The 10,812-nt window shown below is 40.1% G+C and overlaps 1 protein-coding gene across 2 annotated transcripts in view; it reads right to left on the bottom strand.

The window, feature by feature from the left end:
- The window catches only part of dgkab (diacylglycerol kinase, alpha b), a 40,026-nt gene extending 29,463 nt beyond the window's left edge, over positions 1 to 10,563 (bottom strand). The window contains exons 1-13 of one of the 2 annotated variants that reach the window (XM_036151410.1): positions 10,299 to 10,563; positions 9,721 to 9,801; positions 8,062 to 8,138; positions 6,892 to 7,036; positions 6,595 to 6,669; positions 6,454 to 6,503; positions 5,578 to 5,652; positions 5,367 to 5,483; positions 4,200 to 4,317; positions 3,964 to 4,052; positions 1,540 to 1,650; positions 1,355 to 1,453; positions 1,230 to 1,280 (exon numbers count right to left, since the gene is read on the bottom strand). In XM_036151410.1, the coding sequence (XP_036007303.1) occupies positions 1,230 to 1,280; positions 1,355 to 1,453; positions 1,540 to 1,650; positions 3,964 to 4,052; positions 4,200 to 4,317; positions 5,367 to 5,483; positions 5,578 to 5,652; positions 6,454 to 6,503; positions 6,595 to 6,669; positions 6,892 to 7,036; positions 8,062 to 8,138; positions 9,721 to 9,793 (1,080 nt within the window). In that variant the 5' untranslated portion in view covers positions 9,794 to 9,801; positions 10,299 to 10,563. Of the gene's footprint in view, positions 1 to 1,229; positions 1,281 to 1,354; positions 1,454 to 1,539; positions 1,651 to 3,963; positions 4,053 to 4,199; positions 4,318 to 5,366; positions 5,484 to 5,577; positions 5,653 to 6,453; positions 6,504 to 6,594; positions 6,670 to 6,891; positions 7,037 to 8,061; positions 8,139 to 9,720; positions 9,802 to 9,922; positions 9,942 to 10,298 lie in introns of those variants that run through there. The other variant, XM_036151411.1, reaches the window with a different exon arrangement.
- Positions 10,564 to 10,812: the final 249 nt, after the last annotated feature.

Genomic DNA, 10,812 nt, shown 5'->3' with positions numbered 1-10,812 from the left:
ATAAATTTGATCTCTAATAACTTATCGTGAACCAGTCGTCTGATAACACAACATGTAACTTTAATAAGTTTCCAACACAAGAACTGGGTGCCCAAACTAGAAAATTATTTGGACTTTCCACACAGGGTCAGAATTATACATACAGACTTCAACATATATGTACACCCCCACTGATATTCGGATTAATGTCGTTCACCCCGATCCAACCTCTTTGTAGCCCTCAACAAGCTTCTGAAGTAACAACTTCACAATTAGTCTCCTCAGTTCATCTAAACTGGTTGGTTTCTCGACATAAAACTGACTCCAGGTGTGTAATGTTAGACTGCTTTATGCTTTGGAGAACCAGTTTTAACGTGTGGTTGCGTGTGTGTGCGATTTCTTTTTTGAGTTCTTGTCCCACAACTGGGTGGTCCCAACAACACAAGGAAACAAAACACACATTAAAAACAGACTTTGAAATGGGTAAAGCAGGCTAACATTAAGCTAACAGAAGGCCCCCACTTTAAAAATAGAAAACATAGTCCGTACCAGGAGCCCAACCAATTTCAAGTCAATTCCACTGATTAATAACTGTAACGATAGAGAAAAGTGCTTGAATTTTCTGTTATGCCAGAGACTTGTTGAGAGCTCCTGTGGTCGATGGGCAACATGCTAAGGAACATTTATCTAAATATTAATGGGGTGTATGTTTATATTTGACCCTGTAAACACAATTTGGTTTATTAGAGAAAACCTAAATAAATTCAAATATCATGCACGTCTGTAAAAGTCATTGAAGTTATTCTATAACTGTGAAACATAAAGTTCAAATGCGTCATCAAACAGCCTAAAATAAATGGAAGATCTTAGTCTCAGCAACTTCATGCAAGTTTCTCATCAGGACCTTGCGCGTGAAGGGCATAGCTTTATTGTTATAAAAAGAAATGTACTTGATTACTTTAAAACAGGTATCCACCTCAGAACAAAAGATTTGATTTATACTTTGAGATATACTATTTAGTCTAGTACGTATTTTGGCTCAAAATGAATGTTTCAGAACAATGACGCATGCAAAAAACACTAAATAAAAGCGGCCTCGAGGCGATTCAGGGTGCACGTATTCCCACTTGCAGTCTGTAATAAAGTGAAGGTCTCCTCAACAATAAAAGCACTACTAAAGCAATGGTAGTGAGACCCCAAACACAATGATGCGAAATAAGTAGCTGAGGTTTTATGCAGTAATAACAGACCTGAAGGATGTGGCCATCAGGGGGGACATTCAACAGGTTGGTGTTCTCCTCCTGCAGCAACAACAAACAGTTAACTACAATGATCCTAAATCAAAACCACAGAGGTTCTCAAACCGTGTTTTTACCTTAGAGATAGGATAGACGGTCCATGGTGGCAATATGTGGTTCTTCAGTGGACCACAGTCACATTTCGGCACACCAGTCGTGACGCAGTCATCGTGGCGCTGAAAATCAAACCAGGATGAGTAATCAAATATGTTACTATCTACCCTTCAGCTCTGCGGCAAAGCATCCAAAGAGCCATCCTCACCGTCTCCTGGCACCACACGCAGCGCCTCCCTGCTAAAGTTTTGATCTTCTTAAAGCAGACCTGGCACTTGCTGGAGTTGCAGTCGGCTTTGATCCAGTCGTGAAATGCTTTCTGAAGTACAACAGAGCCATCATCACTCTCTGTAGCATTGTTATTTTGAGATTCATAGAACCGATATAGGTCAGAAAGTTCATGTTCTGCACTGTGGCAAATTGAAACAAGTGTTAAGAGTGACGTTTATGGTGCCAGCAAAGATCAGCTCATTTAAAAAAAAAATATTATCTTCTTGAGTAATGTAGCCTGCTGAAAAACCCAAACCTTACTTTGATTATGCCGTTTTATGGTGGGGGAAAATCCCTTATGAATAAATATTTTTTGAAATTAATTATTAATGGCACATATATTGGCAAACCTGCTGTCAACTTCCAGAGCCACCAGTGGCTCATTGGACCTCTTATTAACTTTGGCTACAATTAAATGAATCAACTAATGTTTTTCAATATATTATAGATAAAACAAATGCAGTTTTTCCTAGTTTTTCACTTTTTTGTTGAATATTTGCATGGATTTTCCACAACACAATGACACCAAAAGGACCAGTAATATTAAAAATATATTTTTTTAGATGTATATCTCTTGTCATTAAGTTGAAAATATATACATCCAAGTTTTTCTTTAGAACCTAAACATAAAAATAAAACAGTGGTTCTTTAAAAATGACAAATTTCCTAGGGTAGATATTTATGAATATGAGGGTCCTCTTGTATGCTCTCTTCCTTCGGCTCATTTTACAGGTTTTTCTGAAGGATTTAGGTCTGACAACAACAGCTTTGTGTATGGTGAACCATTTCTGTGTTGATTCGGTCGTGCGTTTTGGGATCAGTATTGTTCAGAAGACCCCATGGCAACACGTTCTCAGTTTACTGGTGGAGGCCAGCAGGTTTGCATTTTGAATATTTTGCTATTCCAAAACATTTATTATGCTATACACTCAAACAAGCTATGCACATCTCGTCCTTTGGTAAAGAAACCCATCCGGAGAATCACAGATCCTCCACTGTACTCAACAGTCGACAATAGGTGCTTTTCCACAAATGCATTCTTCATTTCATACCAAACCCACTCGGTTGGTTGGTGAAAAGCTGAATCTTTTTAACTTCTTATCTGGGCGAGGTTCACAGTTTCAGTTAAATTCCCTGCTGAGTTTACACGTGTGATTTATACCAACATCATCCCCAAACAACCAGTTTGAATAGACGCCGTCTAATGGTTCACTTTGAGACTTGGTGAGAGCTAGATGTCCTTCTTTGCTGCAGTTCTCCAAGGATTAGCTTTTTACGAGGTCCTGCTAACTGTGTTTGATAAATCTGGATGGTTCTTGATCCAGCCGAGTGGGCAAAAGAAATTATCTGGTCCTGGTAGGGTATCATAGTTAATCTCCAGAAAATTAAAAATAAGAAATTGCTAAGAAGTTCCGAAAAACTCATCATCTTTAAAAAGTAAAAAGTAAAAAAAATTTTAAATTCTTCAGTTAAATGTACTTTAAAACAGATCAACAATAATTGGAGCTATTGTGAAGATCAACAACAAACGGGCTTGAATTGGACACAACTGGACTTTTTAGCTGTTTTTCTGAAGACATTTTGACACCGATCCAGGAGTCTTTGTCAAGTCAAGTGTGAGTTACCAGACTCCTGGATCGGTGTTAAAATGTTTTCAGAAAAACTGAGCGAATGTCCAGTTACCTCCAATTTAAGTCTGTTTGTGGTTGCCATGACCCGGATGACTAAGAATTTACACACAGGCAGGTCATAGACAAAAAAATCAATTTCTTTTACCAATTTAATGGATGAACTTAAAGACTTTAATCCTTCCCGAAAATTATTCTTGGGGTTAAACAGCTGTTATAAAACTATTTAAAGTTTCTTTTTCCCCTCATTCATCTTCACCAGGACTGCCCCCACCGTATACTGAAATTACCATTAAAACATACTAACACTCCCACAGACAAAGGAAGTCTGTACACCGCACTGCTGAGATCTAAAATATGCCTCTGTATAAACCAGCGCGCTGTGGCGATGACGGCACACACTGAACAGGAGATTGAGTTGACCATTGTCTGTCGTTACGCAGAATTAGGACATTTACCAGCTGCACAGAGCAGACTGTGCCAGCTGTAATCCGCACTTAAAAACACTGATGGGTGACCCTGGCTGACTAATGCACTGTAATGTTCCCTGCATTTAAAGTGTTTACAATTACCGTTGTGTGGCTTTGGGTTGCTTAAAAACAGAGAGAGCTTTGGCTCTTATTCAATGTAAAATTTTAATATGTTTATAAACCGAGATGCAAAGCTGAAAAGCAGAAATCAAACTAAACCGGTTGGAGGTAATGGAGATTATAAATGAGGTTTGTGCTCCTTACACCAATTTCCTGTTTGTTTTTCACAAAGGTCCAAGCACATCGGTCGGGGTTCTTGTTGGCGCACTGGTTGTGGACAGTGTAAGCGCAGCCTAAGAGGGAGAGGAAGAAAAAAAAAAGCAAACAGGAGACATAATCTGCTTACACGAAATGCAAGGACAACATCAGGAAAACAGCCAAAACAAAGGTTGGGGTTTAAGGAGCTTTATTGCCCCCTGGTGGCAGCGGCGCGCTCTTACAGTTGCAGTAGAGTCCCTGCTTGCCGAGGCCGAGCAGCATGTTCTCACACACGCCGCAGTAGGTGGGTTTGTTGAAATGCTTCAGCCTCCAGATGTGCTGGCCGTCCTTCTCAGTCATCTGTGGATGAGGAGGGAGGAGGAGGAATCAAAGGGTAGAGGATATATGTTCATGAAGCAGAGCCGAGTCCTTAAATGGTCTGGATGGGGGTTTTGAACTCAGGGTCATTTTAAAAGGAGCTGCTGAATAAATTAGAAGATAATCTTAATTATTTCAGTAATTCAATTCAAAATGTGGAACTCAAACACACACAATGTAATCTTTTTCAATCTAGTTGGTGTGATGGTTATGACTTAGTTATTAAAAAGCCAAAATTCAGTCACCCAGAAAATTAAAATACTAAAATAAATATTGATTGATAAAACAGAAAGGCAACTATAAAGAATGTCCACGCACTGCACAGTATAAGCGCTCCAATCACACTTTTTTTTCCTTCCACTAAACTTTTTCTTAGCTTGCCCTTTTGTGGCTCACTCTCCCTGTAGAGCACAGGTGTCAAACTCAAGGCCCGCGGGCCGAATCCGGCCCGTCAAGGTAAATTATCCGGCCCTCAAGAGCCAAAAAAAAAAATGCATAGCATGTCATAAAGTAGAGGCATATATCCTTTTAAAGTGTATATGTGGCTAAAACTGTGCCTCCTGTAAGTTTAACTCACCCCAATATCAACTTTTTTTGCTGATAAACTGTATAAACTGGGCCTAAGAGTGCTACTTTTATGTTACTGTGCATTTTTTATACTACTGTGTGAACTGGAATAAAATTATGAAATGAAAAGTATCGTCTCTACACATGCAAGCGGCCTTTTTAATGACTTCATGACGCCAAAGGGGCCCCATATAGAAATGAGTTTGACACCCCTGCTGTAGAGGGTCTAAATGACTGATGGGCAGCTGTCAAGTTGTGGTCTTCCCACTTATGGCTTAGTCCAAAACGTGATTTCTGTGTGTACTGAATACTACAGAATACGATTTTCATTTATTTTATTGAATTACTGAAACAAATACAACTTTTTATGTGTTTTTCTGATTTATTCAGATGCACCTGTAACAAGAAGAGGGAGTTTGTAGTAAAACTGTAAAACGTTTAGGATCTGAATCGTTGCCGCTCACCCTCAGTCCAAGCAATACAAGCAAAGGCACATTGTTCATGCCTCCCTTCACCCATTCCTCCAGAGTGACAGTTCCACTGTCGTCAACATCTATTGCAGTCATCATGTCTTTGAGAACCTGTCCAGGAACATAATTTCCTTCAGTCAAAAAGAAATATATTTATAGTTTGTTTACATATTTTAAAGAGAAAGCACAGAGAAGGAAGTAGTACTGGTCTCAGTTCAGTCACGTCCCAGCCCAGGTAATCAGCAGCTCGCATCATCTGAGCGATTATACGGTCCACTTCCTGCAGAGGGGACAACAGAGTTCTCGTCAGTTTTGACACAATCTTAGTGTGCAAAAACAGATTACAATCAAGAGCGACCAGAAAATCCAGTGCAATGTCGAGTAAATGTGAAAGCGCAACTGTACTCGAAAGAAAAAGCTCAAATATGTTTAAAATGTGTTGGAGGGTTGCAACCAATCACCAGTCAGAGCCGATCCATGGGAATTTAGTTGATTTTGATCTCTGGCCGAGTACAAGAAACAAATGTGTTGAATTTATCCGTGTGGTCGACGAATTGTGACTAAATCTAATTTACAAATGTTCCAAGAAGAATTCAGAAAGCCTGAGTTCACCTTGACAGAGGCAGCTTGGATATCAGAACATACACCCTTTTATACATTTTCTTGCTTTGCATTTAAAAAAGCTGATTAAGTTGTTGCTTTAACAGCTCTTTACTATGTGAAAATACATATTTTAATCAAATCAACATATGCACTGGTGGTAGATGTCTTGGTAGACAGAAAACGGTGTGAATTCTTATTTTTTATGCATTTAATGAATAAAGAAAAAACAAAATCAGATTTTTCTGCATTAAATAAACGTTCTGTCGATAACAGGGCATACTTGGTTAAAGCACACTGGCGGATTTTCATTATGAGCCTACTGATTAGTGCATCTCCAATCAATAATAATTAATATTAATAATTAACATTAATAATAATGAATATTAATAACATTAATAATGTAATTTTTGCAAAAATATGGCACATAAAACATTTACAATTTTTTTTATTAAAGCACAAAAGTTTTTTTTTTACTTACAGAACTGTCCAAGAGTCCATTTCCATCTTTGTCATAGAGGTTGAAGGTAACTGGAACAAAAACAAAGATCCGTGTCACTTCTGTACGATCCGTTTTAATTCATCGGTCCTGGATGCGGAATGAAACAGAAAATGAACCAACACTCAAGCTTCTCCCGTGGTTGTCCTTCCTCCAGCACTGAGAAGTAACACGACACGTCCCGAAGGAAGACCCCTCCTGAAATTACAGACTCTTTGTAGGAACCAGAAAACGCTACGGCAGTGCGTGAGATTCAAACAACAAACCCATGACAACCCAAACAAGTGGGGCACTGGGCAAGCCGTCTTTCTAGCACTCCTCTCTTTTATCATTTTGAGGAAGTAGCGTGAGACCTGCTTGTGCATGAACTGTACCAGCCTTCCCTAAAGTGAAAGCATCTCAAGGGTTGTAATGATTCACCTCCTTTGGGCATGGTGCTTTTTGGAGACCCGTCCTTCTCCGCTTGTTGAAAATAACGAAAGAGCTTTCCACAGAAGTCCGTAGGGAAGTCCTCCACTTCCAGGTAGGTCTTCAGGAACAGACAGAAGCCCTCTACATCGAGGCACTGAACGGAGACAAAGGATCACACAACATTTACACTGAAACACACACAGATCCGGCTTCACTACAATTACAGCGTCATTTTCAGTTTAAATTCAAAATAACATGACTATACTCAAGCAAACATGCATTATCATTTAAACATAATACCTTGTAAGGTTAAATAAACCTATGTTCTTGAACTATTGCCTGTCAGTTCATTCCTTGTTGAATAATCTCATGAAATATGAAGATAAATGAAAAAAAAAGCACCCATCATGAATATCTAAACTGAATCATATTTTCTTAGGATTTTGTTATACACTTCATCTCCACCTCTTTCGGGGCCAGATGAGGCCAGAAAAATCTGATTGCACCAGCATAACCGTTGGCAACTTCTGATTAGATTATTCATGGATGCATTTCTTTACAGCAGACTAGAACGAGCTTTTGGAAAATTTGGCTAACTCATGGGTTTTGACGTTGGTACGAATTGACGTGTGGGCAGCAGCTATCATCCTGTAGCGGGTGGCTTCAACTACCCGAAAAAGTGGATTATGAAAAAAATAAAAAATTCAAAACGTACCTAAAAGGAGAAAAGATCAACGGTAAAATAAGACATTATTATTTACTTGGGGTATAAACGCAGACATTAATCATACATCTAAAAGTTCAGAATTGGTGGATTTAGTTTGAGTTTCACTGCTAAGGGTGAATAGATGTCCATATGGAAATGGCTCGATTGATATGTAAAAGCTGATGGATAGATGCACCAATTGGATGGATGGATACACGGTTTTTAATTTCGGCAAGAGGGGCAAACAAGTACTGGATTAAAAAAAAGACCATCAGCTGCTCCATGGCGTTTTCATGCCTGTGCAGCCAATCAGCACTGCCTTTGGTCCCACCCCAGAATGGAGAGATTTTTCTGTATTTACATTGGTTGGTGTGGAGCAGAAGGAGGAGCTCGCAGGGTGTAGCCATTCATGAAAGAAATGCCACTGGATGAATGGATGGATGGATGAATGGATTAAAACAAGCATGAATTACCTCTCCAGAAGTGTGCTTGGCGTAACGGCCACCTGGATGAAACTCCTTAATCACATCCCTGACTCTCAAACTGCTTTCTGCATGGAGAATTATGGAGATGTCAAAATATGTCTTAAGTAACAAACTGGAAAAGAAAATTAAGAAAAGAATAAAAAGTTAACTTTTCTTCCACTGAACAGATTGTAATGAATCCTAGAATAAAACTGATTATGTCTAATTGCAAATCCAAATTAGACTCATGTTTTTTTCCCCCCTTTTTAAAAACAGCAACTAAAAGCTGAGATTATCACCAACTGAGGCCATGAATAAACTGAGTGTGTGTGTGTGTGTGTGTGTGTGTGTGTGTGTGTGTGTGTGTGTGTGTGTGTGTGTGTGTGTGTGTGTGTGTGTGGACTTTAGGTTCGGGCCCCGCAGTCTGAGCCAACACACACTACTGTCTCTGCCAGATCCAGACCTGAGCGCATGGTTCATGTAATTATCTATTCATCCATTAACCAGTATCCAAATCAAGGCCTATAAACCCATTTCATTTCTTCCAAAGCCTTTGAGTAGACAGTATTTTTAGCGTGGCACAGCTTCTGGTTGTTCCCCGTCGACAGGTCCCATATAATTTTGCATTAGCTGTGACCCCAGAGCCACAGCATTCACTTACGGTTTAATGGATTCTCCAGAGTACGGTAGGTGAATGAGAGTTGACACGTTCACAGTTCACTCAGTCAGATGGCGCCTGAGGCCACTGTCACTTTGAACAGCGTCTAAAGGTTGGACACCAATCGGATCTGAGTGTGTGGACTGGTCTGGGTCTGAGTGGACTTTGACAGTTGTTCTGCTCACCTCGCTTGTTCTTCAGCATTTCTTGACCTTTAGAAATCGCTTTAACACTTTCCAACTATTGAACCGCTCTGGTCCCCGACAGCGAGGCACAACTCGACAGTATGGGTACACACCCAGTCACAAAACAATGAGGTGTGCCTAGTCTTTTTCTACTGCATGTGCGATGTTTTGATTAGTGATTTAAAAAGCACTTATTGCAGCTTAGTTCACAAACATCTATAGCAGACCTTGCAAAAGATTTAAACCACATTACAACCGTATCAATGGTAATCATCTAGGAGTTCATGACTGTGAACTGGAAGGTATATATATATATATATATATATATATATATATATATATATATATATATATATATATATATATATATATATATATATATATATATATATATATATATATATATATATATATATATATATATATATATACACACACACACACACTATTAACAGCAATTGAACCATCAAACCTTTTGGGTTATGTCTATACCAGCTTTGCACATCTACAAACTATACTTTTGACGCTCCTTTTCTGCAAAATGGCACAAGCCCTAGATTTTATTCAAGGGGTGTCTTTAGGGAAATCAGTATACAAGCATGCAACATCCAATTGCGCATATATATATATATATATATATATATATATATATAACCAACAAAATGCATGGTAGTTTGTGGCTTTAATAACACTAACTGCAAAAAAAAGCCCAAGACGCTCCTGACATGCAGGGGAAATGTTTTTTTTTTTTTTTTTTAACTTATATATCTAGTTTTTGCAGTGATCGCCAGTGCTTGATTGATACAGATGTAAGAGAGGGCTCACCTTCCATGTAATGCTGCAGCTGGATAAAGTCCACCGGAGTCATGGCACCCTCTGTTTCATCGGCTGAGGCCATGATAACCACTGCAACATAAAAACAAGACAGAAATAACCAGACAGGCGCATGTATGACAGCTTTTGTTGCTGCTTGTGAGTGCGACAAAGGCGGGAACCGGTCTGTCTCCATTCCACGCACTGGACATACCAGTGGCGAGTGAAACGCGCCTCTTTCCAGGGATAACGATCTGCCCACTGAAAGTGTGTTTCAGTCAATGATCTTAAGCAAACTGGACCATACAGCCGGAATATATTTGCTCCCATGTCTACAAAACGCCTGATCTAAGAAGGTGCGCCATATTCAGCTGTTGCGCAATTAACTAGGAACTGCGGATAAAAGTCGAGCACAGCACCAGTTGACGAGCAGCTGGAAAAATGTAATGTCCCATTATCTTGATCATCAACTCAAGCGGAAGATAGATCAGCAATTAAAAAGCCACCCGTTAAAAGGGGGGCGCATCCATCAGAGAGGATTATAATGGGAAAGCAGAGTGGCTGGCGATGGCAGGGCCTTTTAAACTCACCGGGGCTGCGCTCCGTCAGAGTCACACAGGTGTTCAAGCAGGAAGAAGGCTGAGGCTGAACCCTGCAGGACGCTCCTGAAAACTTGAACCGGTCCCACGGATCAAAACCGCCCCTGACGCGCGTCAAAAACAGCGTCCCGGTCGCGGGTGAAGTCAGCGGGTAGCTCTGGTAACGTTAGATGGCCGCGGCTGCCTGATCCTTGTGGATAGATTGCAGCCGCAGCATTAGCGCGCAGAGCCACAGGGATTAAGATTGAACGGAGGAGGAGCTTTTAGCGACATAATTACGGTTAGTGGCGCAACGCCGGCCCCAATGAGCGAAGGCGCGCAAACAAACACACGTCACGTTTTCCTCATCCGTGTCCCTCGTTCGTCCTGACGCGCTAATTGTTTTAGAGAAGTTTTGAGGTGTCCAGAGAAGACAGAGCAAATCAAAGACCGGATGCTGAAAACTTTATCATGAGTTTTGAGCTTTTGCGCAGTTTTTCCTGTTACAGGCGCAAACCTCAGTGTC

The sequence above is a fragment of the Fundulus heteroclitus genome, chromosome 20, assembly GCF_011125445.2.
Source record: "Fundulus heteroclitus isolate FHET01 chromosome 20, MU-UCD_Fhet_4.1, whole genome shotgun sequence".
NCBI lineage: Eukaryota > Metazoa > Chordata > Actinopteri > Cyprinodontiformes > Fundulidae > Fundulus > Fundulus heteroclitus.
Note: the sequence above shows the minus strand (reverse complement) of the source record. Positions and strands in the feature narration are given on the sequence as shown.